The sequence below is a fragment of the Podarcis gaigeae genome, assembly GCF_964106915.1.
Source record: "Podarcis gaigeae genome assembly, chromosome: 11".
In the NCBI taxonomy this organism is placed as follows: Eukaryota; Metazoa; Chordata; class Lepidosauria; order Squamata; family Lacertidae; genus Podarcis; species Podarcis gaigeae.
Genome location: NC_139687.1, coordinates 6,513,550 through 6,540,430, shown reverse-complemented (window position 1 = coordinate 6,540,430; position 26,881 = coordinate 6,513,550). Strand labels below are relative to the sequence as shown.

The window sequence follows — 26,881 nt, the reverse complement described above, 5'->3', positions numbered from 1 at the left end:
ACAGGGTATAAATGCTGTAAATAAATAAATAAATAAAATATAACTATAGAGCAGCATTGTCAGCCTTTTGTCTCCCATTAATTCCAATCCCAATTTTTATGCCATTTTGTTTTTTAATATTATTTTTATTACATTGATCAATCACCATATACAGAAGAAAAAAGATATAGTATGAAACTTAGTGTGTTTTTACCAAGTCTAACTCTTGCTCCATCTAGCTCAGTACTGTTAACACTGTCTTGTCAGCAGCTCACCAGTTTTAGACAGGATTTGTTCCCAGCTGTCCCTGAGATGCCTGAGATTAAATATACTTTGTGTGATCAGCTATGGTGTGTGTGTGTGTGTGTGTGTGTGTGTGTGTGTGTGTGCGCACTCACTGTTAAGTTGTGGGTAAACATATCAGATGACACAGCGATTCTTCAAACAGCTATTGTTTATTCAGAAGCCAGAACAGAACTGAACTGAAGGGTTCAGCCAGCCTGCTTATATAGAGCTCCACTAGAAAGTAACTGTAACAACTTTCTGTAACTATCCAATCACTGAATGTCACTTTCGATCCCTTATTTGCATATGTGGACCTGAACTATCTACAGTATCCACCTGCTGGCCCAGGGTGAGAACTTCAGTAGATAACACTCACAACACTCTTCCAGATGCTCCTAGTGATTCCAAATTATTGCTTTTCCATTGTAAGCTACAAGTGGAATTGCAATTGATTTTCCCTGCTTTTGAGAGCATTGTGCTTTCTGTCTACACCAGTGAGTGTGACAGAGTTGCTGTAGATAGGATCAATTGCAGCTCAGCACACATTCCCTTGTGGAGAGTGTCATTTAATAACCACACTGTTATTTTTTAAAATTAAAGAGGTATAGCGCTATAAGAATACTGTTGTAGTGCTATAACACTGTACTACATTTTAAAATGTAGGCAGAGAAGCATTGGCAATAGGTAGATTGAACAAACAAACAAATCAGGGTCATAAAATGCTGCCCACAACAAATGTTGCAATGTGTGTTGTGTGGTGATAGATTCACTTTCCCAATACATCACTGCCACTGTCAAAATGTTGTCCTTTTTAAAAACCTGGAAGAGTAGTATAAAAAGTGACTGAATATGGAGATTGTGCTTCTGAAAACAGGTGGACTTTCTGAGGTTAGATAATAGGGAAAATACAGTATGACAGTGACTGGATGATGGTGTTGTGTAAGGGCCCCATAAAAAGTAAATGAACAAAGTGGGGCAATTCACCTTAAATACCTAACATGGAAACACACGTAGAACACACCCCATTCAAATATCCCCTCTTCAAACACTTGCAGTTGTTTATAATTAACAGCTGCATACTTTCTAATGCCATAATTAATTTGTCAAATGCCTTCTTGAATGAGGCATTTGATTTTTAATAGTCTGTATTTTGCGGTTAGCTTTGTTTACTATTCTTTATGGTTTGCTCTTTAAAAATGTGTTTTTAAATTTATTTTTAAAGTAATTGTTGGTGCCAAAGACTGCCAGGTTGAAAATGTGGATGAAGTAATGAGCTTGTTAGAAACCGGAAATGCCGCTCGACATACAGGCACAACCCAAATGAACGAGCATTCTAGCCGATCTCATGCGGTTTTTACAATCAGTATTTGTCAACAACAACAACCGGGTCAGACTCAGAAGGACACAGATTCTGCGCAAGAGTCACCTCAAAGTTCAAGCCAGCTGATTGCTTCCAAGTTCCACTTTGTTGATCTCGCCGGCTCTGAAAGAGTAACAAAAACTGGGAACACTGGTGAAAGGTTCAAAGAATCAATTCAGATCAACAGTGGCTTATTGGCTCTGGGAAATGTGATAAGTGCGCTTGGGGACCCAAAGAGAAAAAGTGCACATATTCCATACAGGGATGCAAAAATTACACGTATTCTTAAGGACTCCTTAGGAGGCAATGCCAAGACTGTCATGATAACTTGTATTAGCCCATCATCATCGGATTTTGATGAATCACTAAATTCCATCAAATATGCCAACCGAGCCAAAAATATTAGAAACAAACCTATTGTCAACTACAACCCAGACTGGGACCTTATTGACGAAATGGAGTTTGCCATCAAGATACTCCGTGAAACTGTGCAAAACCAGCAGATCCCTGGCAGTCAAGGGTCACAGGATTCATTTCGGGACAGAAACAAAATCCGTTCTCTTGAAGAGCAGCTTGCCCAGCTTCAGGTAGAAAGTTTTAACTACCGAAATTGCATGGAAGAAGCCTATGTGTTCCTTGCCGAATTAAAAAATATTTCTGGCCTATCAAAAAGTCAACAGGAAAGATTGCAAGATTGGATATGTGTGGCTCAAGAACTCAGGAGAGAGGCTTCTTCAGTCATTCCCCAGGTAAACTGTGGAAGTGGAGGTAACCAGGAAGGACCACATCACATCACAATTCTTCAGCTGAAGAGAGAGTTGAAGAAGTATCAGGTATTTTACTGTAAATTTAATGCAAGTGGTGAGTACATAAAAAGGAAATCTATGCTGTAACTGGAAAGTTTATCCATTCTTAATCAAAGTTCTTTGTAAATTGCACATACATTGTTTGCTCGTCTGGAGGGCAAATAAAATTTGCTAGATGTCCAAAAAATAGATTTTATTCATTGGGATAATATTTTAAGCAGAATTGTAAAGTTTGGAGGAATAAAAATCTGCATCAGCTTTACATGGCTAAATTACATATTAGTTCCTTATTTTTTATATTCTTCTGCAGCTTGAATACAGACAATACTAAACCACAGCAAAACCGAAGTATTGGGAGAGTTTGTCATAAGGGTGAAATAATTATCTCATACAAAATGATGTCTTATATATGGATTGATGTGGTGATACCTGTTTGTAAGGGAGGAAATTTGCCTTTACCTTATTCAGAATTTGCTTTAGAACACTGATAAAACACAATGTGCTACATTTATTTTCTTCTTTTCTTAATAATAACAAATTGGCTCCTAGTTCATTGACAGAATCTCATTGAAAATAACTAAAATATTAATAGTTGTTTAGTTCTGTGGGGCATCTTTCTTTGTGTGTTGCCAATTTCCCTTATATTTACAGTCTTATCGCTGTTTGGCTAGTGCATGATTCCTTGTTATGTATTGTGGTGACAGAAGGAATCAGACTACTGTATATCTCTCTGCATTCTGCCGCGGAGTGAAAAACTAAAAATTCTCAGCAGGGGTGTTATACAAGGGAAGGTGAAAGTGCAACTCCCATGCTGGTAGTTTTGAACAGCTGTTTCTGCTAGGTCACACATACCTTGTTGGTCTACACTTCATAATAGTGCTAGACACAAAACCTGTAAAGAGAAACTCATTTTCCCATTTCAGCCAAGGTTTACTGTTCTTATTCTAGTCCCTACAGCAAAAAAAAAAAAAAAAAAAAATCCCACATGAAACACAGATATATATAGTTGTTGTTTGAGCCAGTTTGATTACTTCATAGAAAAAAATCCCTTGTTTTTGCTTCCTGTGACTTAAAGTCATATACTGTAATCAAAGGCAAAGCATTAATAACCTATAACATCCCTCTTTTAACTTGCTGTTGTCCTAGATTGTAACAAATACTAAGGGCTGTATTTAAATTATATATATAGTAGCTTTGCTTTCTAACAGTTGCTGTTCAGATGGTAGAATAAAACATATCTAACTAATGGAGGAGCAAATACATTCAAGTTCTAATGTGCACTTTGTGCAAGACCCTCCATTTCATATATTTGGTATTCTTTTTAACCCCTTATTACCTAGCAGGCTCTTGCTACCGATGCAGAAGTGTTTAGTGAGAGAGAGCTTGAGATAAAAGTATTGCAAGATCAAATACAGAAGCTGATAAAGGAGAATCAAGAATATATGGAATTGCTGAAGGAGGCCCAAGAGACAAATAGGCTACAGGTAACTTTCCGTTGTGCTGGTTATTGGTGAAGGCTGTATGAAGTGATATTAAAGCTGTCAATCTTATATAAATGATTAAACCAACATAGTGGAAATAATCTTAACCCAAGGGAAGTAATCTGCAACGGACATTATCTGAAAGTCTTAATAGTGATATTCATGTTCATTTTAAAATGTAAGTATGTGTAGGATTGCAACCAAAGTTTGGGTTATGCTCTGTCAGAATTGCACAGTATCATTCTAGATGATTTTTTAAAGGGTGTATGTATGATGTATTTTGGTTTCTGAACTACATTTATTATAAAAGTTTAAATATTACATTCCCAGTCATCATACTGTTAACGTTTTGGTGGACTTGACTTGAATGAATCTCAGCATTGCAGTATCCCAACTATTTAATTCTTAGCCTGAGTTTTGTTAAGTTATATAGCAACTCTTAATGCTGTTAAGCTCACAGAGTTCTGTTTACTTACAGGCAAACAACTTTAGTGCTTAAATTGACCACACCTCACAACATTTAATTACCAATTAGAGCAATCAGAACTTCTATTTATTATACTAACTCCAAAGATGTATCAATTCACTAGAAAGGAATACAAGAGAAATTCAGTATCTCAGCCTAATCTACCTCACAGTGTTGTTGTGGGAGGGAAGGAGGGAAGGAAGGAAGGAAGGAAGGAAGGAAGGAAGGAAGGAAGGAAAAATTCAGTAGCAAGAACTGTTCAGGCTTATGTATTGGTCAGCGAGGGCAGAAATTACTTAGTTTTGCAATTTTGTCAGATGTTTGATAAATACATGTTTTGTTTTGTTTTGTTTTGTTTTGTTTTGTTTTGTTTTGTTTTGTTTTGTTTTGTTTTGTTTTGTTTTGTTTTGTTTTGTTTTAAGAATGATAAAATGGTGGAGCAGCAGCTTATAATTGACCGGCTAAATGACAAGTTAGAGAAAATTAGAAAGGCCTCTGCCTCCAGTGGTGGTTGTGGGGATGGACCAGCTGGTGTGATATCTTCAAAAAGACCATACAGTGTTCCTCTAACTAAACGTTTGGTGCAATCCTTTAATGCTACCGTGGGGCTGGATTCTCGAAAGGTATTTTTTATTTAACAAGTTTTATATAGTGCTTGATTGTATGAAAACCTCTAAGCAGTTGAGAAAAATATAAAATAAAACATTAAACTGCCGAATAGACAGTTAAAAACAGGTATTAAAAACATTCAAAAGATGATTTGAAATGTTGGTATGAAAATTACCGTCTTTTTTCTGATATATAAGTACGGTACAAAAGTGACCATTCTCCACCACAGTAAATGGTTTATCTGCCACTTCTCCAACCATATTGAGAAAGTTTCTGGTAGCTTGCAGGTTTGCAGCTTCATCTTTAGTTGAAGAAAACCATCCTAGAACAGAATTCCTCCCCTTGGATTCAAGAGGCAGGGCAAAGACGGCAGATCTCCTGATTCACCTGGAAGGTTTTTAAGAACATTAGAAGAGCCCATCTAGTCCACAGTAATGTTCTTGCAGCAGCCAGCCAGATGCCTATAGGAAGCCTTCCAGCAGGATCCGAGTGCCATACCACTCTCCCCACCTGCAATTCCCAACAGAATTCAGAATATTCTGGTATTTGGAGGCATACAGCCTCCAACAGTAGAGGCTGAACAAAGCCATCATGGCTAGAAGCTATCGATAGCCTTATTCTCCATGGATATCCATTAAAGCAATCAAAGTTGGTGGCCATCACTATGTTATGTTTTTATCTTACACTATGTTACTGTTTATAGGCTGCCTTTTGGCCAAAAAATGCCTCCAAGACAGCCTGGACAGTCATCTAATCTTCCTTGCTGTATTATACTGAATTGTTTTAATTAGTGTTTTTATAGTTGTTTTGATTTTGTGTGGAGTGCCCTACCTAGGTGGATGGAGCAGCCAAGAAATTTCGTTGTCCCGAGAGGGGGCAATGACAATAAAGATATTATTATTATTATTATTATTATTGTTATTATTATTAGTAACAAACAAATACAGGGTGGAATTCAGTATTGTGCTATGGTGAACATAGTGACAGTGCAAGCATTACAGCTTGCCAGATGGAACGACGCCCCACTTCCACACCTGCACCCCTCTGGAGGTTCTGCTAATACCATCGCCATCACAGCTCTAGCCAATATCTGGTTAGTATGTATGATTAGGACTGTGGAGACCTAGGCTCAGATCCCCATTCAACCATGAAGCTTACAGGGTACGTGCGCCAGTCACACCCACTTAGGCAAACCTATCTCACAGGTTTGTTGAGAGTAAGATGGGCAAGTGTAGAGAACTCCATACCTCACTTTTTATTTTGTTCTGTGTATATCACAATGTTCTTTTGTTGCTATGGCCGATGGCTGAATGAATGAAGTTTCATTCATTCATTCATTCATTCATTCATTCATTCTATATCCCACTTTGAGTTCTTTGGCAACCATTTTTTTACGTCTCTAAAGGTACACACAAGCCCGCCAACATATTCGCTCAACAGAGTAATGGCTGGATTTCGAACCCGTAGCCAAATAGTGTTGGATCATGTAGAAGAACAAGATGAAGTTCTTCATTGCTGCTTTTCTGATCACAGTGATGAAGATGAAAGAAATGCAAAGAACAGAAAGAGAACCCTATTTAGGTACATGTTTTGTCCTGTTTTATGCCTGTGTATTTAGGAGGAAATACTGGCCTACTACAAACCTGGGTCAAAATGCATATTATCGTTATGCTAGGCATTCATACGAAGTTGAATGTACAGGTGATTAGCATTGGAGTAGCTCCAGGTTGTAACAGAGATGTACTTGAATAAATAGGGCTGGCCTGTTAAATATGTGTCTTTTAGCACAGGGCATTAAGTTGAGGTGGGTATAAGGCAGGAACAGTGGAATTCTAGCTCTGCACCAGTAGAACAAACCAGAAGAAAACTTAGCTACAAAGGGATGTCAGAGCGTTCAGTGTAATTATTTTTAGTAGTACCCAACCTATCTGATTGGGTTGCCCCAGCCACTCTGGGCAGCTTCCAGCATATATTAAAAAATATAGTAAAACATTAAACCATAAAACATTTCCTATAAAGGGCCACCTTTAGATATTTGCTAAATGTTATATAATTACTCATCTCCTTAATATCTGATGGGAAGACATTCCACAAGGTGGGCGCCACTACCGAGAAGGCCCTCTGCCTGGTTCCCTGCTTATGGATTTGGCAACCATGTGAAGCATTGCCAGAGAAAAACACCTCATGCATGTGGTCTCAAAACTGTATTTTTCGGGTTTTATCAATTAAAATGCGTGGTTTAATTTTACTCTAGACGCTCCTTAAATCGTACATGGACACGAAAACAAGCTCCTCCCAGCTCTACACATGAACCAAAAGAGATGCAGCACAATTCCATTTCACAAAATGAAAACATTTTACAGATGGAAACTGATACAGGTAAGGAAAGGAAATGGATGCTGTCAGGACTGCCGCTAGGTCCCAGCTCACAGAGGACCAACGCCCAGTGGATATTATATACAAAAGTCTTTATTGAAGTTTAGTTTCCATTTCCAAGCTCTGGGCGCGCAGCCCCACGTCTTAACGCTAGACCGGCTAAGTCCCCTCTGACTCACTGCTCCACCCACACCAGTTTAAGATTCTAGCCCGGCTCCACCTCTTGCGCTGCTCTTTCCTGCGTTGGGTCCTTCTGCCCTCTGGGGTTCCCTCCTTCCTGGACTCCTCTGACGCGGAGCCTCCTGAGTCTTGCCCCTCCCTCCGGCGGGCTTTAGGACCTGGCTCCCTTCCCGGGCTCCCCGCTGTGCCGCGCTCCTGTACATTTGAACTTGGCGCGCGCGCCCAGCCGGTGACTTTCCTTCTGACCGTTTCCCCGCTTCCTGATGTGGGTGTTGCCAAACCTGACTCCTCTCCTCCCTCTGGTGGTGAGGACACTGGTCCCGACTCCTGGGACTCCCCCTCCCCACTGCGCTCTGGTGGAGACGCTGGCCCTGATCTCCAGCTGCTGTTCAGGGACTCCCCGCTGGCCCCTCCCTCTTGAGGTTTCTCCCTTGGAATCTCCCTTGCTCTGGCCACCGGCGCTCCCTTCTGTGAGTCCTCCGATTCGCTAGAGAGGCTTGTGGAATAACTCTGGCCACTGTCACTGCCTGCGCCCCCCTCGTACTCCTCCTCCTCACTCTCCATTTGCTCCCCCTCCTGTGTCTCTCCTTCTGAACCCCTGACATCCATCCCCCCCTCGAAGCCCCCCCTTCCCCCCTCCCCCTCTTCCGGTGCGGGTTCCGGGTGCTCCATTGTTGTAGGGGTGAGTCCAGGATACAGCTCGTCCCCTGAGGCTTGCAACCATCGAGATAAGTCCGGGAAGTCCCCCATGGGCTCGTCGACGACGACCTCCGCTTCCATCTCCTGCGCGGTGTGCTCGAAATCTGAGCTCGACCCCAAATCACCCAAGAGCCCTCCTCCCCCTGTTGCTTGATGGGGGTCCACCTCCCAGGGCCCCTTCGGCATGTCTCTGCGCCAGCCCACTTCGGGTTGGTCCTCCCACCAATAAGATCCCCCCGTGCCAAACCCTGAAAGCGATCCCTCCGGGGAGCTGCCTCCCGGAGCCGAGTCCTCAGCTGACGAGAAACCCCGGAAAGTGCTGGCCGAGAGTGTGGGTGTGAACAAACAATCCTCGAAAAAGCCCGCCGGCATAGGCTTGTGCGGGAAAAGTGTGTGGAATTCTTCCTTGAGCAACTGCTCTTCCACTGCGTAATCCGGCACCCACCTGTTGGCGCTGGCCGGGGTGTCCTCTGTGGCGAGAAGATATTCAATCCCGTCCTCCCCCCACCTTGAGTCTAAAATCTCAGTGGCTTCATTAAGTGGCTCCCCTTTCGGCGACCCCCCTTTTTTGGGCGCTTCCCTGAGCGGGTCTGGCGCCTTCCCCGGTGCTTGAAACCTGTGGGGCTCTCTGTAGGGCGTGAGCACTGATCTATGAAAGACCGGGTGCATTCTGGAACCCTCCGGGAGTGTCAACCGGAAGGCCACTGGGTTGATCTGCGCCTCTACTTGGTAAGGCCCTAGCTGCTTGTGCCCTAGTTTCTTCTTGGCTAACGATCTGGCTGGAACTGCTTGTGCTGCCAACCAGACCCAGTCTCCCACCTGGATGTCCTCCCCAACCCTCCTGTGTCGATCTGCCTGCACTTTGTAAGCCTGTTTTGCCAACTCTAACTGCCTCCTGAGCTGCTCGTGGATCTCCTGCAACTCCGCTGCCACGTCCTCTGCTCCCTGTGGCTCCCCCTCCCGCACTGTGTCCAGACCCGGGAAGGTTCTGGGATGCCTCCCGTAGTTGGCGAAAAATGGTGTCACCCCCGTGGACCCGTGCTTCGTGTTGTTGTAGGCAAACTCGGCCAACGGTAGATAGTCCACCCAGGTCGATGGCTGCTGGTTCGCGTAGCATCTCAGGTACTGCTGCATGATGGCGTTGACCCTTTCCGCCTGCCCGTTAGTTTGCGGGTGTCTCGCCGACGCCAGGCTGACCTTGACGTTCAGGAATCCCATCAGCTTTTGCCAGAAGTTGGAGATGAACTGGCGCCCCCGGTCGGACAAAATAGACCGTGGTAGGCCGTGCACCTTGAACACGTGGTCTATGAACATCTTAGCGGTCTGCTCGGCCGTGGCCACCTTCGCGCACGGAATGAAGTGGGCCATCTTGGTGAACAGGTCCACTACCACGAGCACTGCCGTCTTGCCCCTTGAGCTGGGTAGATCTGTGACAAAGTCCAGGGCCACCCTCTCCCACGGTACGAACGGTGTCTGTAGCGGTTCCAACAGGCCCGCCGGCGGCTGGTGCACAGGCTTAGCCCTTTGGCAGGTGTCGCACCTATTGACATAGTCCGCGACATCCCCCCGCATCTTAGGCCACCAAAAGTCTCTGGCTACTAAGTCCACCGTCTTCTCCTTGCCGAAGTGCCCCGCGCTGGGCGCGTCGTGCAGCTGTTGCAGGACCTTCGCGCGGAGGCTGTCTCCTGGTACGTAGAGGACTCCCTTGCGTAGGAGCAGGCCGTCGCGCACTTGGAATTCGTTGCCCCTCGCCTTGCCACTGCACACCTCCTCCATCTTGGCTCGGGCGAACGAGTCCGTTTGCAGCGCGCGGCGCACCGCGTCCAGGTCCACCGTGGCTGACGCGCATGCCCACGCCTGTGGTGTGAAAATGTGCTTGGCCGCCGCCGGTGCCTCTGCCTCCAGATACTGCGGTTTTCTGGACAGCGCGTCCGCCAAGACGTTGCTGTTTCCTGGGATGTACTCAATTCTGAAGTCGAAATCTGCAAAGAACTCCGCCCAGCGGATGTGTCGCTGGTTCAGGAACCTCGCCGTGCGCCAGTACTCCAAGTTCTTATGGTCTGTGCAGACCTGCACCGTGTGCTTGGCTCCGACGAGGAAGTGCCGCCACGCCTTGAAGGCTGCATGTATGGCCAGCAACTCCCTGTCCCAAATGGTGTAGTTCTGCTCCGCTTTGCTGAGTTTTCTGGAGTAGAAAGCGCACGGCCTCCAGTCCCCCTGGTGGTCTTGCTGCAACAGAACGGCTCCCACGGCCCTGTCCGAGGCGTCCGTCTCCACTCTCATGGGCCTGCTGGGATTTACGTGCAGTAGGTTCTCCTCGGAAGCGAAGAGCTGCTTGAGCTTCTGAAAGGACTGCTCTGCCTGCTCCGTCCAGATGAACCTCTTCTTCTTGGAACTGAGGGTGTCGGTGATGGCCGCTGTCTGCATGGCGAAACCCTTGATGAACTTGCGATAAAAGTTGGCAAAACCGACAAACCTCTGTACTTCCTTCCTATTGCGTGGGCTCTTCCAGTCCAGTACTGCACGTACCTTGGCACCGTCCATAGCCAGTCCCTTGTCGGACAGTTTGTAGCCCAAGAAATCCACCTCCGTCTTGTCGAACTGGCACTTCTCCAGCTTGGCGTACAGCCTGTGCTCCCGCAGCCTCTGCAGAACTTCCCTAACATCTCTCTCGTGAGCCTCCGGCGATTCCGAGAAGATTAGGATGTCATCCAGGAAGCAGACGCACTTCTTGTAGAGGAGACCCGCCAAGACATGATGCATGAAGGCTTGAAAGCAGTGGGAACCATTTTTTAATCCAAAAGGCATAACTCTGTATTCATAAGTGCCCAGCGGCGTAAACATGGTTGTTTTCCACTCGTCGCCTTCCCGTACGCGAATGAGATTGTACGCTCCGCGCAGATCCAACTTGGTAAAGATGCGACCCTTCCTCACCGTCGCCAGCAGGTCATCGATCTTGGGCATAGGGAAGGCTGAGGGCTTGGTCTTAAGGTTCAAGAAGCGGAAATCAACGACCAGCCTCTTTTGGGGCGTGTCCCGCTTCTTTACAAAGAATACAGGGCTGCCCCCTGCCGCCTTGGACTCCCGGATGAATCCCCGCTTCAGGTTGTGATCTATGAACTCCCTGAGCTCTTGCAATTCATCCTCAGACATGGAGTACAGTTTCCCCGTTGGGAGCGTCGCCCCGGGCAGGAGGTCGATCTTGCAGTCGTAGGGTCTGTGGGGAGGCAGCTTATCCGCCTCTTTCTCGCAGAAGACCTCCAAAAACTCCTTGTATTTGTTAGGCACCGCTTGCAACATGCCCAAGTTCAGCTGTGGTCCATCCTCGTGCCCCTCATCTTCCAAGTCCGCCAGGATGCAGTGTTCTGCGCAGTAAGAGGAGCCGAAGGTCAGTTGCCGCTGGTACCAAGCTAATGCCGGGCTGTGCCTATCCAGCCAACTCATTCCCAACACTATGGGCGTGTCTGACAGGCGGGTGACGTTGAAGCTGATGACCTCACGGTGGTTTCCAATGCGCATCACCATTGGCGGCGTCTGCTGTAGCACTTGCCCTCCCAGTAGCTCCCTGCCGTCCACTGTGACGACTTTCAGAGGTACCGCCGCTGGCAGAAGGGCTATGCCATGTTGCTGGATGAACTGCATGTCTATAAAATCTGCATTGCTCCCCGAGTCGATGGTGATGGGAATTTCCACAAGTAGCCCATTGGGGAGCTGAAGGGATGCGGTGAGCTGCACTACTGGTTTGGGTGGGAGGGGGTCGGTGGGCTGTAAGATCCCTGGGGATTGCTTCACTGACTTGTCTGGCTGGTCCCCAGAGACGCCATCTCCAGCCAGACAGTGGAGTTTTCCTGCTGCGACTCCCTCTGCTGAATTGCGTCTGTTACTGTCGCTGCGGCTGCAGTATGCTTGTGAAACCGCTGGGGACACTCTTTTGCCATATGCTGAGCACTGTCGCAGATGTAGCACTTCCTGGTTCCTCTAGGAGGCTTCATCTTGACTGCTCCCGGAGGTAGGGCTCCGACTGTGGAGTGAGCCTTAGCACCACCTATCTCCATCGGCTCCTCTCCCCCTCCCAGCGGAGGCATGGATCGAGCGCGCGCCACCTCCTTGGGGAAGGGAGGCAGTCCTCTCGCTGGCGTGCGTCCCAAATGCCCTTCCTCCTTGCCCCAAGGGCGTCCTTCCAACCGAACCCCAATGGAGAGTGCCCGTTCCACCACGTCCTTGGTGGTTTGGGGTCTTCCCCCCCTTGCGATCTCGTCTTTCACAGCTCCGCTCAACCCCTCCCAGAACAGGTCTCTGACGGCAGGCGATTCTTTCTCCCAGGCTAGTACATTCACCAATCCAAAAAAACGTGAATGATATTGCCTCACAGTGGCTTTACCTTGTCTTAGTCCGTGAATCTCCCTCCTAGCGATCTCCACATCAATCTCAGATAAAAAACACGCATCCATCACTTTAATGAAGGCAGCCGCATTTTGGAGGGCTGGATCCTTGTCTCTCCATAGATTGCGCAGCCACGATTTTGCCTCCCTCCGTAAATGCGAAATAATAAATCCCACTCTCTCTTCCTCATTTTTAAAGTCTTTGTCCAGCAGCTGCAATGCATAAATTACATCTGCTCTGAAGTTAGGATACTCCTGCAGGTCCCCATTGAAGTGAGAAACCAGGCTCCCTCCTCTGTTTCCCAGCCCAATCCCTTCTGGTCTGGTGGCCGGTAGCCTCTGTGTACTTAGCACTTCTAACCTGGTTCGCAGATCCTGGCAGGCAGCAGCTGCTTCCTGTTCTTTCTTTCTGGAAGCCGCAATTTCTGCAGTCAACTGCGTCACTGCGTTTTGCAAACTCGCTATCCTCTCTTCGGTAGTCATTTCCCTGTTTTTCGTGAGCTCGCGAAGCACCAATCTTCACCCCTCGCTGCTTTCCCGCACTCCACGAGGTTGCAAAATTGGTGAAAAAAGGCTGTCAGGACTGCCGCTAGGTCCCAGCTCACAGAGGACCAACGCCCAGTGGATATTATATACAAAAGTCTTTATTGAAGTTTAGTTTCCATTTCCAAGCTCTGGGCGCGCAGCCCCACGTCTTAACGCTAGACCGGCTAAGTCCCCTCTGACTCACTGCTCCACCCAGACCAGTTTAAGATTCTAGCCCGGCTCCACCTCTTGCGCTGCTCTTTCCTGCGTTGGGTCCTTCTGCCCTCTGGGGTTCCCTCCTTCCTGGACTCCTCTGACGCGGAGCCTCCTGAGTCTTGCCCCTCCCTCCGGCGGGCTTTAGGACCTGGCTCCCTTCCCGGGCTCCCCGCTGTGCCGCGCTCCTGTACATTTGAACTTGGCGCGCGCGCCCAGCCGGTGACTTTCCTTCTGACCGTTTCCCCGCTTCCTGATGTGGGTGTTGCCAAACCTGACTCCTCTCCTCCCTCTGGTGGTGAGGACACTGGTCCCGACTCCTGGGACTCCCCCTCCCCACTGCGCTCTGGTGGAGACGCTGGCCCTGATCTCCAGCTGCTGTTCAGGGACTCCCCGCTGGCCCCTCCCTCTTGAGGTTTCTCCCTTGGAATCTCCCTTGCTCTGGCCACCGGCGCTCCCTTCTGTGAGTCCTCCGATTCGCTAGAGAGGCTTGTGGAATAACTCTGGCCACTGTCACTGCCTGCGCCCCCCTCGTACTCCTCCTCCTCACTCTCCATTTGCTCCCCCTCCTGTGTCTCTCCTTCTGAACCCCTGACAGATGCTATGATGCAAAAACATTTTCATGTATCATGCATTCTACTAATAATTATTAGGGACAGACATTAGGGTCCAACGAGTAGCATTGGTCTTGTAGTGTGGAAACATTGATCAGGATCTGTAAGATTAATTTGGGAGTGTTGACATTTGCCCTAGGGTGCTAACCTATTGTAATCTTTACAAAACAAAGGAAAACATACATAAAAAGGAATAGAAGTTGCCATCATATTATTATTTATTAAATTTCTATTGTTGTTTAGTCGTCTTAGTCGTGTTCGACTGTCCGTGACCCCACGAACCAGAGAATGCCTTGGAAACTCTCACTTTCTTCTCAAAGCTTGCGTGACGGAGACCTGGGTACGGGAAGGTGAAGTAGTCTCCCTACATGAGATAACACCCCCAGGTTTCTCTATCCTCCATCAATCGCGGACTGTGAGTCGGGGGGGGAGGAGTAGCATTGTTATTCCGGGAGGATTGCTCTTTCAGAGCTCTGCCATCACCGGCGATCTCCGGCATTGAATGTGTTGGTCTCGTGTGGGGCACCAAGGAGAGCTTGGCTGTCTGGCTGGTGTACCGACCACCCAGCACACCTGCAGCCACCCTGTCAGACCTGCTGGAGGTGGTGGCAGGCTGGGCCTTGGAGTTCCCAAACCTACTGGTTTTGGGAGACTTCAATGTCCATGCCGATGCCGCTCCCTCCTCACAGGCTCTGGACCTAGTGACTTCCATGGCAACACTAGGGCTCTCCCAGGTTGTTTTGGGCCCTACCCATCAAGCAGGCCACACGCTGGATCTGATCTTTGGGGCTGGCATAGATGTGATCATGCTCCCTGCTGTGGAAGTGCCATGGTCTGATCACTACGCTCTGAAAGCCAAGATTGACTTCCCGCTCCTCCCTGGCTCGGGTGGCGAACCTATTTGGGCTCGTCCGCGAAAACTGATGGATCCTGATAGATTCCGACAAGCCTTGCGGAACCCTGCTCCTCCTGGCGACTCATTAGATGACCTTGTTGAGGACTGGAATAACCGGCTCTTGGCAGCCATTGATGAGATCGCACCTAAGCGCCCTCTGCGACCCCGTCGAAACCGGGCCCCTTGGTTTACTGAGGAGCTCCGGAAAATGAAGCGGGATCTCAGACGGCTAGAGCGAGTATGGCGACGGACTCGTGACGGAGCCTCAAGAACATCTTATAGGACGCTTATGAAAGCCTATGAGATGGCTATGAAAGCTGCTAAGAAATCTTACTTTGCAGCTTCCATTGCATCCGCTAGCTCTCGCCCGGCACAACTTTTTAGAATAATTAGGTCAATAACGTCCTTAAGAGGACAATCAAATTTAAGCACAAATTCGACTCACAGCTGTGAGGCATTCACGAGTTTTTTTGCGGATAAAGTCCTATTGCTCCGCCGTGACCTCCCTGCCAATTTAGATACACTGACTGAACTGGAGGCCCCTCGAATGACTTCAGGTCCAGTGTTGGACCATTTCGATCGGATACTCCCTACTGATGTGGATAGATTCCTCCAAGTTAGTAGGCCCACCACCTGCCTCCTTGATCCGTGCCCGTCTTGGCTGATTAGGGAGTGTCCAGATGTTGCGCGGACCCCTCTGGTTGAAATTATCAATTTGTCCCTTGACACGGGGACATTCCCAGGGGAACTGAAGGAGGCAGTGGTGTGTCCACTCTTAAAAAAAACTTCATTAGATCCCTTAGACCTATCCAATTACCGCCCAGTTTCAAATCTCCCATACCTGGGTAAGGTAATTGAGAGAGCAGTTGCTGAGCAGCTTGGTAGGTTTCTGGAGGAAACATCGGCATTAGATCCATTTCAGTCCGGTTTCCGTCCTGGTTTTGGGACGGAGACGGCTCTGGTTGCCTTAACAGACGATCTCCGTAGACAACTGGATCGAGGCGGGTCAGGACTGCTGATCCTTTTAGATTTGTCAGCAGCCTTTGACATGGTCGATCATGATCTTCTGGACCACCGCCTCGCAGACGTGGGGATACAGGGCATAGCCCGTAACTGGTTGTGCTCTTTTATCTCTGGTCGGGGACAGAGGGTGGCACTAGGGAGGGAAATGTCGTCGCGCCACTCCTTGGTGTGTGGAGTGCCGCAGGGCGCAATTCTCTCCCCGATGCTTTTTAACATCTTTATGCGCCCCCTTGCCCAGATTATCCGGAGCTTTGGGCTGGGCTGTCACCAATATGCTGATGACACTCAGCTCTATCTGCTGATGGATGGCCACACCGACTCGGCCCCAAACACATTGACCAGATGCTTGGAAGCTGTGGCTGGATGGTTTCGTGGGAGCCGATTGAAACTAAATCCTTCGAAGACAGAGGTCCTATGGCTAGGTCGGGATGGCATGGGGATGAGGGACCAACTCCCTTCTCTTGCAGGGGCCCAATTAGTGCCATTGCCTTCCGTTAAGAGTTTGGGTGTAATCCTTGACGCCTCCCTTTCCATGGAGGCGCAGGTTACAGCAACAGCCAAGGCGACATTTTTCCACCTTCGCCGCATCAAGCAGTTGGTCCCTTACCTTTCCCGCCCTGACTTGGCCACAGTGATCCATGCGACAGTCATCTCCAGGCTTGACTACTGTAATTCGCTCTACGCGGGGCTGCCCTTGAAGCTGTCCCAGAAACTCCAGCGGGTACAGAATGCTGCAGCGAGGCTCCTCACGGGGTCTCTGCCATGGGAGCATATTCACCCAGTGCTTTTCAAGCTGCACTGGCTCCCGGTGGAGTACAGGGTCAGATTTAAGGTGCTGATTTTGACCTTTAAAGCCCTTCACGGCCTAGGACCCTCGTACCTCCGGGACCGCCTCTCCTGGTATGCCCCACGGAGAGCCTCAAGGTCCATAAATAACAACACCCTAGTGGTCCCGGGCCCTAAGGAAGTTAGATTGGCTTCGACCAGAGCCAGGGCCTTTTCAACTCTGGCTCCGGCCTGGTGGAACGCTCTGCCTCATGAGACCAGGGCCCTGTATGATCTGATTTCTTTCCGCAGGGCCTGTAAGACAGAGTTGTTCCGCCTGGCCTTTGGCTTGGAGCCAGTTTGATTCCCTCCCTCCCCCCCTCTTTTTCCCCCTTCTTTTCCTTCTCCTCCTGCGATGAGGCTACATTTTAATATTTTAATGTTCCATTATTTTAATTGTTGTGTTTTATTTTTGTTTTTAAGTTTGTAATCATTCATCTTGTTTTTATTATTGCTTGTAAGCCGCTCTGAGCCCGGCCTTGGCTGGGGAGGGCGAGGTATAAATAAAAAATTATTATTATTATTATTAAAGCTCCTTTTTTATGTATGTCCATGGAGTTTTCTTGGCAAAATACTGGAGTGGTTTGCCAGTTCCTTCTCCAGGTGGATCACATTTAGTCTAAACTCTCGGCTATGACCTGTCCGTCTTGGGTGGCCCTGCACGGCATAGCTCATAGCTTCTCTGAGTTATTCAAGCCCCTTCGCCACAACAAGGCAGTGATCCACGAAGGGGTAAATTTCTATACCACCCTTCATTTAAGGATTGCAGTATCTACTTCACAACATTGATTGCTCATGTTCAAATGCGAGTGGCGTTGGATGTGCCTTTTACCATGTTCTAGCACAACATACTACCACAAACATATTAACCAGTGTGGTACAAATTGTTAACCAAGGTCTGTACCAGGTGTGGGGAAGTGGATGTGGCTGGAGGACTGGATTCTGAGTTGGTTCACCCTCTGTAGACTATTTTGACAAGTGGGTGGTATCTGAGTGTCCTCTCTTGTTCAAAAATATAAATTAATTTTACTTAATAAATGTGTAATCTACTTTTGCTCCATGGGTCCTAAAGCAGATTTGTAGCTAAAAATCTCTTTAAGCTCTGAAATGAGCTGTACATTCTTTAAAAGATGATTCTTTTTCCCCGAGGTGCTGATATTGAATGTATTCAGAAAAGTCAAATACTGAATAGGCAGAAATTGAAGAACTCAGAACTAAAGCTTATTGCTGCTAAGCAAAAAATGAGTGAACTGGCCCTTAATATCAGAATGAAGGAAGAACTTATTAAAGAGCTGGTGAAAACAGGTAACTGGCTTTTGCAAGCTGAATTTTATAAAACTGGAAACATGTCAAAAATGATACCTTAATTACTGTTACAGTCAAACCTCGGTTGTCAAATGTAATCCATTCCGGAAGCCCGTTCAGCTTTTGAAATGTTCGACAACCAAGACTTCTGATTGGTTGCAGGAGCTTCTTGCACTTAAGCAGAAGCCACAATGGATGTTTGGCTTCCAAAAAAGTTCAAAAACCAGAACACTCACTTCCACGTTTTTGGTATTTGGGAGCCAAAATGTCCCAAAACGTCCCAAAACACAGAATTGATAACTTGGCACTCTATTCAAGGAAATAATCCATATGCACAAGGAGTCCCACTTATGCAACAGAACTTCCTCTCCTCGCCCCATGTCCGTGGGTTAGTAAGTCCATTTCAGTCTAATAAAGTGGTAGGTGGGGAGGACACCACCACAACTTGGAGGAAAGGGTGGTGATATATATGTTTATACAGAGAGAGAGAGAAAGATTAATAAGTTTGTGGGGTTTTTTTAAAAAAGGGAAGAAGTTCCTTTTGAGCAGTGAGCTGCTACGTTGTCAAAAGTTACAAATGATGCCTTTGCTTTTAATTTGTGGATGTTTAAGGTAATGATGCCCAATCTGTAAGTAAGCAGTATTCACTGAAAGTAACACAACTTGAGCATGAAGCAGAGCAGGCCAAAATGGATTTAGCTGAAACACAAAAGCAACTGCAAGAGCTAGAGAACAAGGAACTACGAGACATTGCTGAAAAAGCCAGGTTACAAAAAGAATTCAGAAAGAAGATGGATACAGCAAAGCTAAAAGTACAGGTATGTGTAGTTGGGAAACTAATTTCCCAATTTCCTTAATTGGCAAGTTGGCGTAGGATCTTATGTACTCCATTGTATCAACTTAATGATAGTATTCTCTCAAATAAATAGTTTAGGGTTGGGTAGAGCATGGTGGCTTAGAAACAGAGCCATTGATTAGGAAGTCATTGGTTTGGAATTACTAGGTAGCATCTATTTATACCACTTCCTGTATTGGTACCACCCACAAATCTCTTTCAGACTTGCAGTACATTCCCATCTATTCTGCATTTTGTTTTATTAGCCAGGTAATTTCTTGTATAGGCCAGGTGTATGTGCCATATAAAACCAGCAATGCAAATTTAACTATTCACAAGTGATTTCCCCGGCAATGAACTACTTTTTTGAATATGCAGTGTTAATAAATTCTGCTTCTAGGCAAATACCCATCGCCTTGGTTGATGATATTTATACATCACAGTACCCATTGCTCCCCACCCCATGCAAAACTTGGTTTATGTTCTGCCTACCTGTTTTTCTTTAAAGTATTTTGTACAGCTTGCCTTTCTACTTAAAAAACAACAACTCTGCAAGGAGGCTTAACAAAAGCCACATAGTTAAACATATTAAAGTGGTCAACTTTACAATTATAAACAACACAATAATACTACAATACAGTATAGCAATATGGACTAAACTGGCTATGTTGCATTAGGACTTGCAAAGAAAACAGCAAGACACCAAGAAACTGGCATCGCTGTCCACCCAGAATGAGAAACGTGTAACTGAACTGGAGCAGAATGTCAGTCACATGAAAAATCAACAAGTCCAGCTTCAGAAAAGATTGCAAGAGGAGAGTGAAAAAAAGAAAAGCTTGGAGGCAGAAATTCAGCAGGGCCAACTGCAGATAAAGGCAAGATATTTCATTTCTGCATGTCCTCATAAAACTGTAATACTGGTTTCATAGCCTTCTGTGAGACATATCTTTGGCACTTTTCCTGTAGAACATCATGCAGTACTAAGATGATTTTTGTGTCATTTGTAAACCAGGTAATCCCTGGTTCAAATTTCACACCGGCTCTGAATGCACTAGGTAACCTAGGCAAATTGCTGTCTCTCAGGATCACCACCCACCCGCCCTGAATATGAAGTAATAAAAACCTGCCTTACAGAGTTCTTTATAAAGATTATTCCATCCAAAGAACTCTGAAGATTCTGAAGTGATACATACACGTCTTTTCCTGATATTTCTATTTTGAAATACTTGTAACCCATCAGTTTGTTTCAAGACTCATATGTTAGAACTCCCAGTGCTGTAACAAATACTTTCTGTTACTAAAATAACAGACATTAACTACCAGGCTAGGTTCAAGGGGCTGGTTCTGATGTGGAAGGTCCTGTACAGCTTGGGACCAGGATATCTAAAGAGTAGTCCTGTTCTTTATTTGCCCAGTCAACCACTGCACTCTGCAGGAGAGGGTTTCCTGCAAATACCATCTTATTAGGAGGTCCATTCCACACAATATTGGATTTTGACCTTTAGTGTTCTGTTGAATATTAAACTGGTACCACCTCTATGTTGTCTTTTCAGCACCCACTAAAGACCTTCCTCTTTAAACCAGCCCTTTTCTTTCCCAAGCTGCAACTGTACTGGAATTGTTTTTGGATATTTTAATTATTTTATTGCTTGTCTGATTTCCGCCCTGGGCTCCTTTGAGAGGAAAAGCAGGATATAAATTTAATAAATATATATATAGAATAACAACTAAACTTTAGTTTTCCTTTCAAAAACTGAGCTAATGTGTAAAAAGGATTCTTTCTTTACTTACAGGAGCTCCAACAAAAGACAGAGCAGCAGGAAAAGATTCTAAAACTAAAAGATGAAGAAATTGCTGCATTTAGGAGAAAAAACTCATCTGAAACCACTCAGCAACTGCAGGTATGCAATATTTTGTAAAGTTGGCAAGTTAAAATGCTACTGACTGATTTTTGAGGCAGAAGCATCTTCCTTTACTAGGATCTACTGTAAAGCTCAAGGGCTGCAACTTGTTAACTTAATTTTTGAAAATAGAAATTCACAAGGAAAAAATGGTTCTCTAATTGAAAGCAACAACAGCAAGATAATACAGTGTTTCAGTTATTTGTCGTGCTTAACCAACCAATTTTTAACTGTACCATTAAAAACCCTCTGGTTAATTAAGCAATTACTAAAAAGCTTGAGATGCAATTCTTAACATGTACACTACCCTGCAAGCCACACAGATGGAGACTATGTTGGCATGTAGGGCTTGAAATATGCAGGATTCTTTTTTTGCAGAGCGCTTTTATATATAACATTTTGCAAAGGTGCATTCCTTTGCATTCCTTCTGACAATAATGTTGCTTAACACAAAAGTTGCTGTTTGTGCTGTGTGGACGTACAGGTGGGCATGTTTACAAAGTAATCTGCATCAATGTTTTATGCTCCCCTCCTCTGTTAACACAGAGCCATCCATATATACCTTTTCAACAGAATAGGGTGGGATATAGTAAAGGGTGCCTTTTACGGTTGCCACTCCTGCTGCTCTAGGGTCATTCCACGCCTTGAGTCTGACACTTATTGCCTAAATCCTTTGGTTTCATTCATAAGAAACTTGTTAGACATTTTTAAAGTACAAAAATTAAAGGCATACATTTTTTTCTTGCTGATTCAGAAAGGTCATATTGCATATAGTGGTCAAAACAGCATCATTGACCATATTACATGTACAGTGGTACCTCGGGTTACATACGCTTCAGGTTACAGACTCTGCTAACCCAGAAATAGTACCTCGGGTTAAGAACTTTGCTTCAGGATGAGAACAGAAATCATGCTCTGGCAGCGTGGCAGCTAAAGTGGTGCTTCAGGTTAAGAACAGTTTCAGGTTAGGAATGGACCTCCAGAACGAATTAAGTTCTTAACCCAAGGTACCACTGTATGGGAAACAAAATAGCTTTGACCATATCATTGCAGAAGTGTTTTACATACAAAAATGAACAAGGGCTCTGAGAGGTATTTTGTTTTTATTAAATAATCAATAAAACTTAATTTTAAAATAACTTCAGATGACATTGTAACATAAGAGGGTACAATTTTAACTATTCTCACAAATGTGTGAGTTATTTCAGGCTCAAAGAGCCCTTAAACCTGTCCAAAAAAAGTAAAAAAATTGTAAAAAAATACCTCAAAATCTATTTATTTTATAACCACAAAAAACACCCTCCTTATTTTTAAAACATAACAAGTACATGGTTAGCCATGTACTTTTGTTCTACAACAAAAGTATGATACACATGTTAGTTTTTTGCGCACTATGGCTTATCAAAGCTACCGGGAATAAAATTACAAATATGCACTTTGAATGGGCAGTGACCCTTTTCTGTGGCACTTAATCCCATTTTTATACCTTATTTTGAAAAAGACAACTAGCTTTATTTTGATACCAAAATAAGCCCAATCGGTTGAAAAATAAGTGAAACAGGATTTTTTTTTCTAAACAGGCGCAGAAATTGCATTAGCCTAAATCGTGCAAAAATCGAATTTTTCAAAAAAATCCATGCCCAATTTTAATAATTTATTTGAGGTTATCTGATAAGTATCTACAGATAATTTTTTTTTGAAGAAAATCTGAGTCATGAGAGCATGGTTGAGTATTAAAATCAGGTGATTTGGCATGGAATGACCCTCTAGAAAGAGACTCCATACGGTCATAATGTCCCTATTGTAAGTCTGGATCCAACTGAGTGTTTTGGGTTTTTTTGTAATTGGTCTGTAATTGGTCTGTTTCATATGAAACTGTCCTTTTACCGAGGTTTTCCAATGTGTAGAGTTGATTGATTATCAGTTTATTTCATTAAATTAAATATCTAGATGGCAGTTCAGTACTTAGTCAACTGAAACCGAAGAACTATCTGGTCTTAGTTCCACCCCTTCTAGACATGTCAGTATTAGGTCTTGTCCAAGAAATCTGAGATTGTGCTGTGTTTTTTTTTAATGTGGGGAAAGTGACTTTGTTGAAGACCATGTATCTGAGAATATATTTATGAACATATACAAGATTCCTCTGTTTTCTTCCTTGCCTTGATAAAGAAATTAGAAGAGAAGAAGAAATGGCTGGATGAAGAGCTAGAGAAAGTTTTGCATCAGCGGCAAGAGTTAAAAAATTTGGAGGAAGATTTAAAGAGAAGAGAAGCTATCATTTCCAAGAAAGAAGTGCTGACACAAGAGAAGAGCCATTTGGAAATTAAAAAACTGAGATCCAGCCAGGTGCCTTATTTTTGTAATAATACTTGCTGCTGTCTAATTGAAGAGGTGCCATGGACGCTCCCCAGCAAAATAAATGCACATGGCAGATAGATAACTCTTTATTGTCAAAGTTGACCACTTACAGTCATTTCTATGGCTCATGCACACCAGTCTTGCATGTAGGCAGCTATTCCCAGGTCTGCACTCTATGGAGCAGTTGCAGCAACAAGAGGCCACTTCACCTCCATCAGTTTATGTATCTTTCCCCCAAAGGCGCCATGCATGCAGCCTAAGACTGCGTGGAAGTTGCCTCTGCTCTTCCCACTTCAATTATCTCCTGGTTCTGGGAGACAGTAGTGCAGGAGACAGTTGTGAAGCACCCACTTCACTTGCCTGGCCAGGGTTTGGCTCCTCTTCTTCTGACCTATTTTGTGCTCCAACTTACTGCTCTGAAGCTTCCCCTGCCTCCAGCTCTTGCCTCCTGGCCGGTACAGTTCCCCACAGATCACTGGCCCAGACTCCAGCCCCTCTTCCCTCAGCAGCATCCTGCCATTCCCCTACAGGCATCCCCAACCTCGGCCCTCCAGATGTTTTGGGACTACAACTCCCATCATCCCTAGCTAACAGGACCAGTGGTCATGGATGATGGGAATTGTAGACCCAAATCATCTGGAGGGCCGAGGTTGGGTTTGCCTGCCCTACATAGTGTTAGTGAAAGCAGGTAGCACTCTGCTGCTATGGTCAAGAGGTTGAGGTTCAGGCAAAATAAACATAATTCTCCCCTTCCCTTTTTTTTTGTAAATTTGGGCTACGCCCATACGGGGTGAGATCTCACATTATGGCTAGCTCAGATCCGGTTTTCAATGTGTGCATTGGTGCAAGGGCATTGTACATTTCCTGCCTAATTCCTAAACCACACATCCACACAATTGGGCACTCTTTGATGGGAAGGCATGTACTTAGTACATACACACCCTCCGTTATCATTTCCCCCCAAACTGGGCAGGTGTGCACGTATTTCTTTACCAATGCACACACATCTCTCTCTATATATGCACACCTCTTTTTATTTGCAATGAAAAGAGAGTCCTGCAGAAATTTCCCCCTGGATCTGTCACCGAACAGCCAGCTGAGGAAGTCTGCCTGCCTGCCTGCTTTCCTCCCTCTCTTCCCTGGTGTGCTCTCCTTTCAGTAGGTGATGGCTTTCTAAGAAACCCTTAATGCAACTCAAATGTATTGCAAAGATGCTGCACCCTTCTGATTAGGGAGTTCTGCAGCACAAGTTGAAGGGAAGGAAAATGGAGCAGAGGCAGCTTCCACAAGCAGGAGCTCAGCTTGCTGGGATCGCTCCCTCAGCCCCATCCAGCACAGTCCCCTGACCTTGGGAAGCCATGGGAATCCAGCCCTGTTACATTCAATTAGCTCTGGATCCAACCCTATACTGTCAGTGAACTTTGGAAGGCTTTGTGTGTTAGTTGCTAGAACTTCTGCAAGTGCAGAGTTTCCATAGGCATGATATATACCATATTCATTGTATTGTTTTGTAATCAAACACTCTCTAATAAAGTGGCTTTTATGTTCTATTTCGGGGAGGGGTTATCCTAAAATAGATTTTGTTTTCACTTGTGGCTTTATAGGCCCTCAATAAAGACAGCTTAAGACTATCGACTCGTCTGAGTATGCTGAATCAGGAGTTGTGTGACAAAAATATGCAGCTGCAGAGCAGCAGCACTGATGACCAAGAAAAGATTATGGGAGAGATTCAGGCTCTACAAAAGGAAAGGGATCAGCTGTTGAACAGAAGGAATAGTGTGGATGAGAAACTGAAGAATGGCCGAGTGTTGTCACCAGAAGTAAGTAAACTTTTCCATTCAGTTAAGCACAATTATCAACCAATCGGAATGACTCTCTTATATTAATGGTAGCTAAAGAGCTAGTGTTTGGAAATACTAAAACAGAAATGAATCCCAGAGTTTTTCAAAACACAGTTTAAAAAATAATTGTGAGGATACATATCTAAATAACACTGAATTCAGCGCATACATATATTGTAGTAAGTTCATTCAACTCAATGAGACTAAATTCTCAGGAAGCATTCAGAGCACCAGGATGTACTTTAAAAGCACAATTTTAGAAGTCTGACATTGAAGTGAACCTACATGAGGAATAGATACTATTACCACTTGTATCTCTGGGCTGATTTTCCTACATGTAAATAATTTGGGGCTTTTGACCACAGGTTGGCAGTAAGAGAACTCTTATTTCATGCTGACAATCATGTGAAGGATTTTTCATTATATTGCAAAATATCCCAGGGGAAAGCAACCCTATCAAATACTATTGCCACCACCTCTAAAGCCCCCAAACGTAGAGGCAGGGGAAGCCCAAGTTGTTTCTGGGTTCTTTTGGCTCTTGTCTTTGTGAATCCCAACAGTCTGGCCACTGTCTTTTGAGCCCCAAGTCCAGTAGCGTATGACCAAGCAGCCATATACCAGATTCAGAGCCAGGCTTACCTTAAAAAGCCACACGAAGAGTAAATGAAATATTTTATTGAGGTTACAAACAACAGAATAAGAACACTTTACCAATAAAAGGCACTTAAGGAAGGCTCACCATGTAAATACACTTTTGGGAATTAAAGTACAGAACAAAATAACAAAGCTACCGGTAGCTTTGTTGCAATACATGATCCTTCATCTGATTGAAGGTCACTAGATCCGGGTCAAAAAGATCTGGATATAGAAGGTTATATTTTCCTTTAGCCAATCAGGGTGCAGGGGCATATTTCCCTAGCATTAGAGGGTGTGCATGCTGGAAGACAATGCAGCTACTCTGTGGATTTCAGCGCAGTCATTGTGATCTGGACACAATCTTGCATGGGGCACTCACACATGTGGCAAAATGGACCAATTAATGGATTAGTCTTCCCCAACAGCCTGCACCCAGAATCCTAAGTAAAAATTTTAAACTGAGCCAAAGAAGTGGGGATTCCTTTACACAGCTTAATTTAAACTATATACTGTATTTTTCCATGTAAAAGACGGTGTTTTTTGCTTTTAAAAAATTTGCAAAATCTTCTAGATGCCATTTAGAAAACATGGTCATATGCATGTTGTTTGCAATGTATTTTGAATGTTGGCAGATTTTAATAATATTTCAAAACTTTTCCAATAGCCTTCTGCTGTGAACCGTAACGATTTGATAATCTCTGCTCTCTTGCCAGGAGGAACATGTTTTATTTCAGCTTGAAGAAGGGATTGAAACCTTAGAAGCTGCCATCGCTTACAAGAATGAAAGTATCCAGAATCATCAGGACTCCATCAGAGCCTCATCTCAAATCCTCACACAGAGTGAGGCCAATGTGATGGGAAAGTTGGTTTCCTTGTCTGCTACAGAGCTGAGAGCAATTCTTTTAAAGTATTTTAATAAGGTTTGTTGTTTGAACAATTTATAACAGAGCAAATTCTGAACATTTTTTCTGTTGGCATAAAATGGCTTCATGGAGAACTTTATTTTGCTAATTAGTGATCGTTGTGAAGATATTTAATTCTGAATAGGGTGTATTTCATACACACTGTATATTCTGAAGCATAGGTAGGGACGTGCAGCCCTTGTTCTCTTTTCATTTTATGGTGGTAGGAACCCAGAAGAAGAAAAGTGTGGTAGTGAGAAAGCAATTGAGGGTGGAAGGGGAAAGAGGGGAAGACCTCTGCAAGCGATCAGGTAAAAGCTCAGGCAAGAGTGATGTTGCCCTGTCCTGGCAGCCCACTGTGAGCAAGGGTGAGAAATAGGGATGT

The 26,881-nt window shown here is 45.0% G+C and overlaps 1 protein-coding gene across 4 annotated transcripts in view; it reads left to right on the top strand.

The window, feature by feature from the left end:
• KIF27 (kinesin family member 27) overlaps positions 1–26,881 on the top strand; it is a 40,871-nt gene that overhangs the window by 7,204 nt on the left and 6,786 nt on the right. For 2 of the 4 annotated variants that reach the window (XM_083701892.1, XM_083701890.1), the window contains exons 4-15: positions 1,487–2,457; positions 3,771–3,914; positions 4,800–5,000; positions 6,392–6,567; positions 7,241–7,365; positions 17,868–18,023; positions 18,636–18,841; positions 19,536–19,733; positions 20,652–20,759; positions 22,929–23,105; positions 24,722–24,937; positions 26,308–26,514. In XM_083701892.1, coding sequence (XP_083558018.1) covers positions 1,487–2,457; positions 3,771–3,914; positions 4,800–5,000; positions 6,392–6,567; positions 7,241–7,365; positions 17,868–18,023; positions 18,636–18,841; positions 19,536–19,733; positions 20,652–20,759; positions 22,929–23,105; positions 24,722–24,937; positions 26,308–26,514 — 2,885 coding nt within the window. The remainder of the gene's footprint in view (positions 1–1,486; positions 2,458–3,770; positions 3,915–4,799; positions 5,001–6,391; positions 6,568–7,240; positions 7,366–17,867; positions 18,024–18,635; positions 18,842–19,535; positions 19,734–20,651; positions 20,760–22,928; positions 23,106–24,721; positions 24,938–26,307; positions 26,515–26,881) is intronic. The other 2 variants (XM_083701891.1, XM_083701893.1) reach the window with 1 other exon arrangement.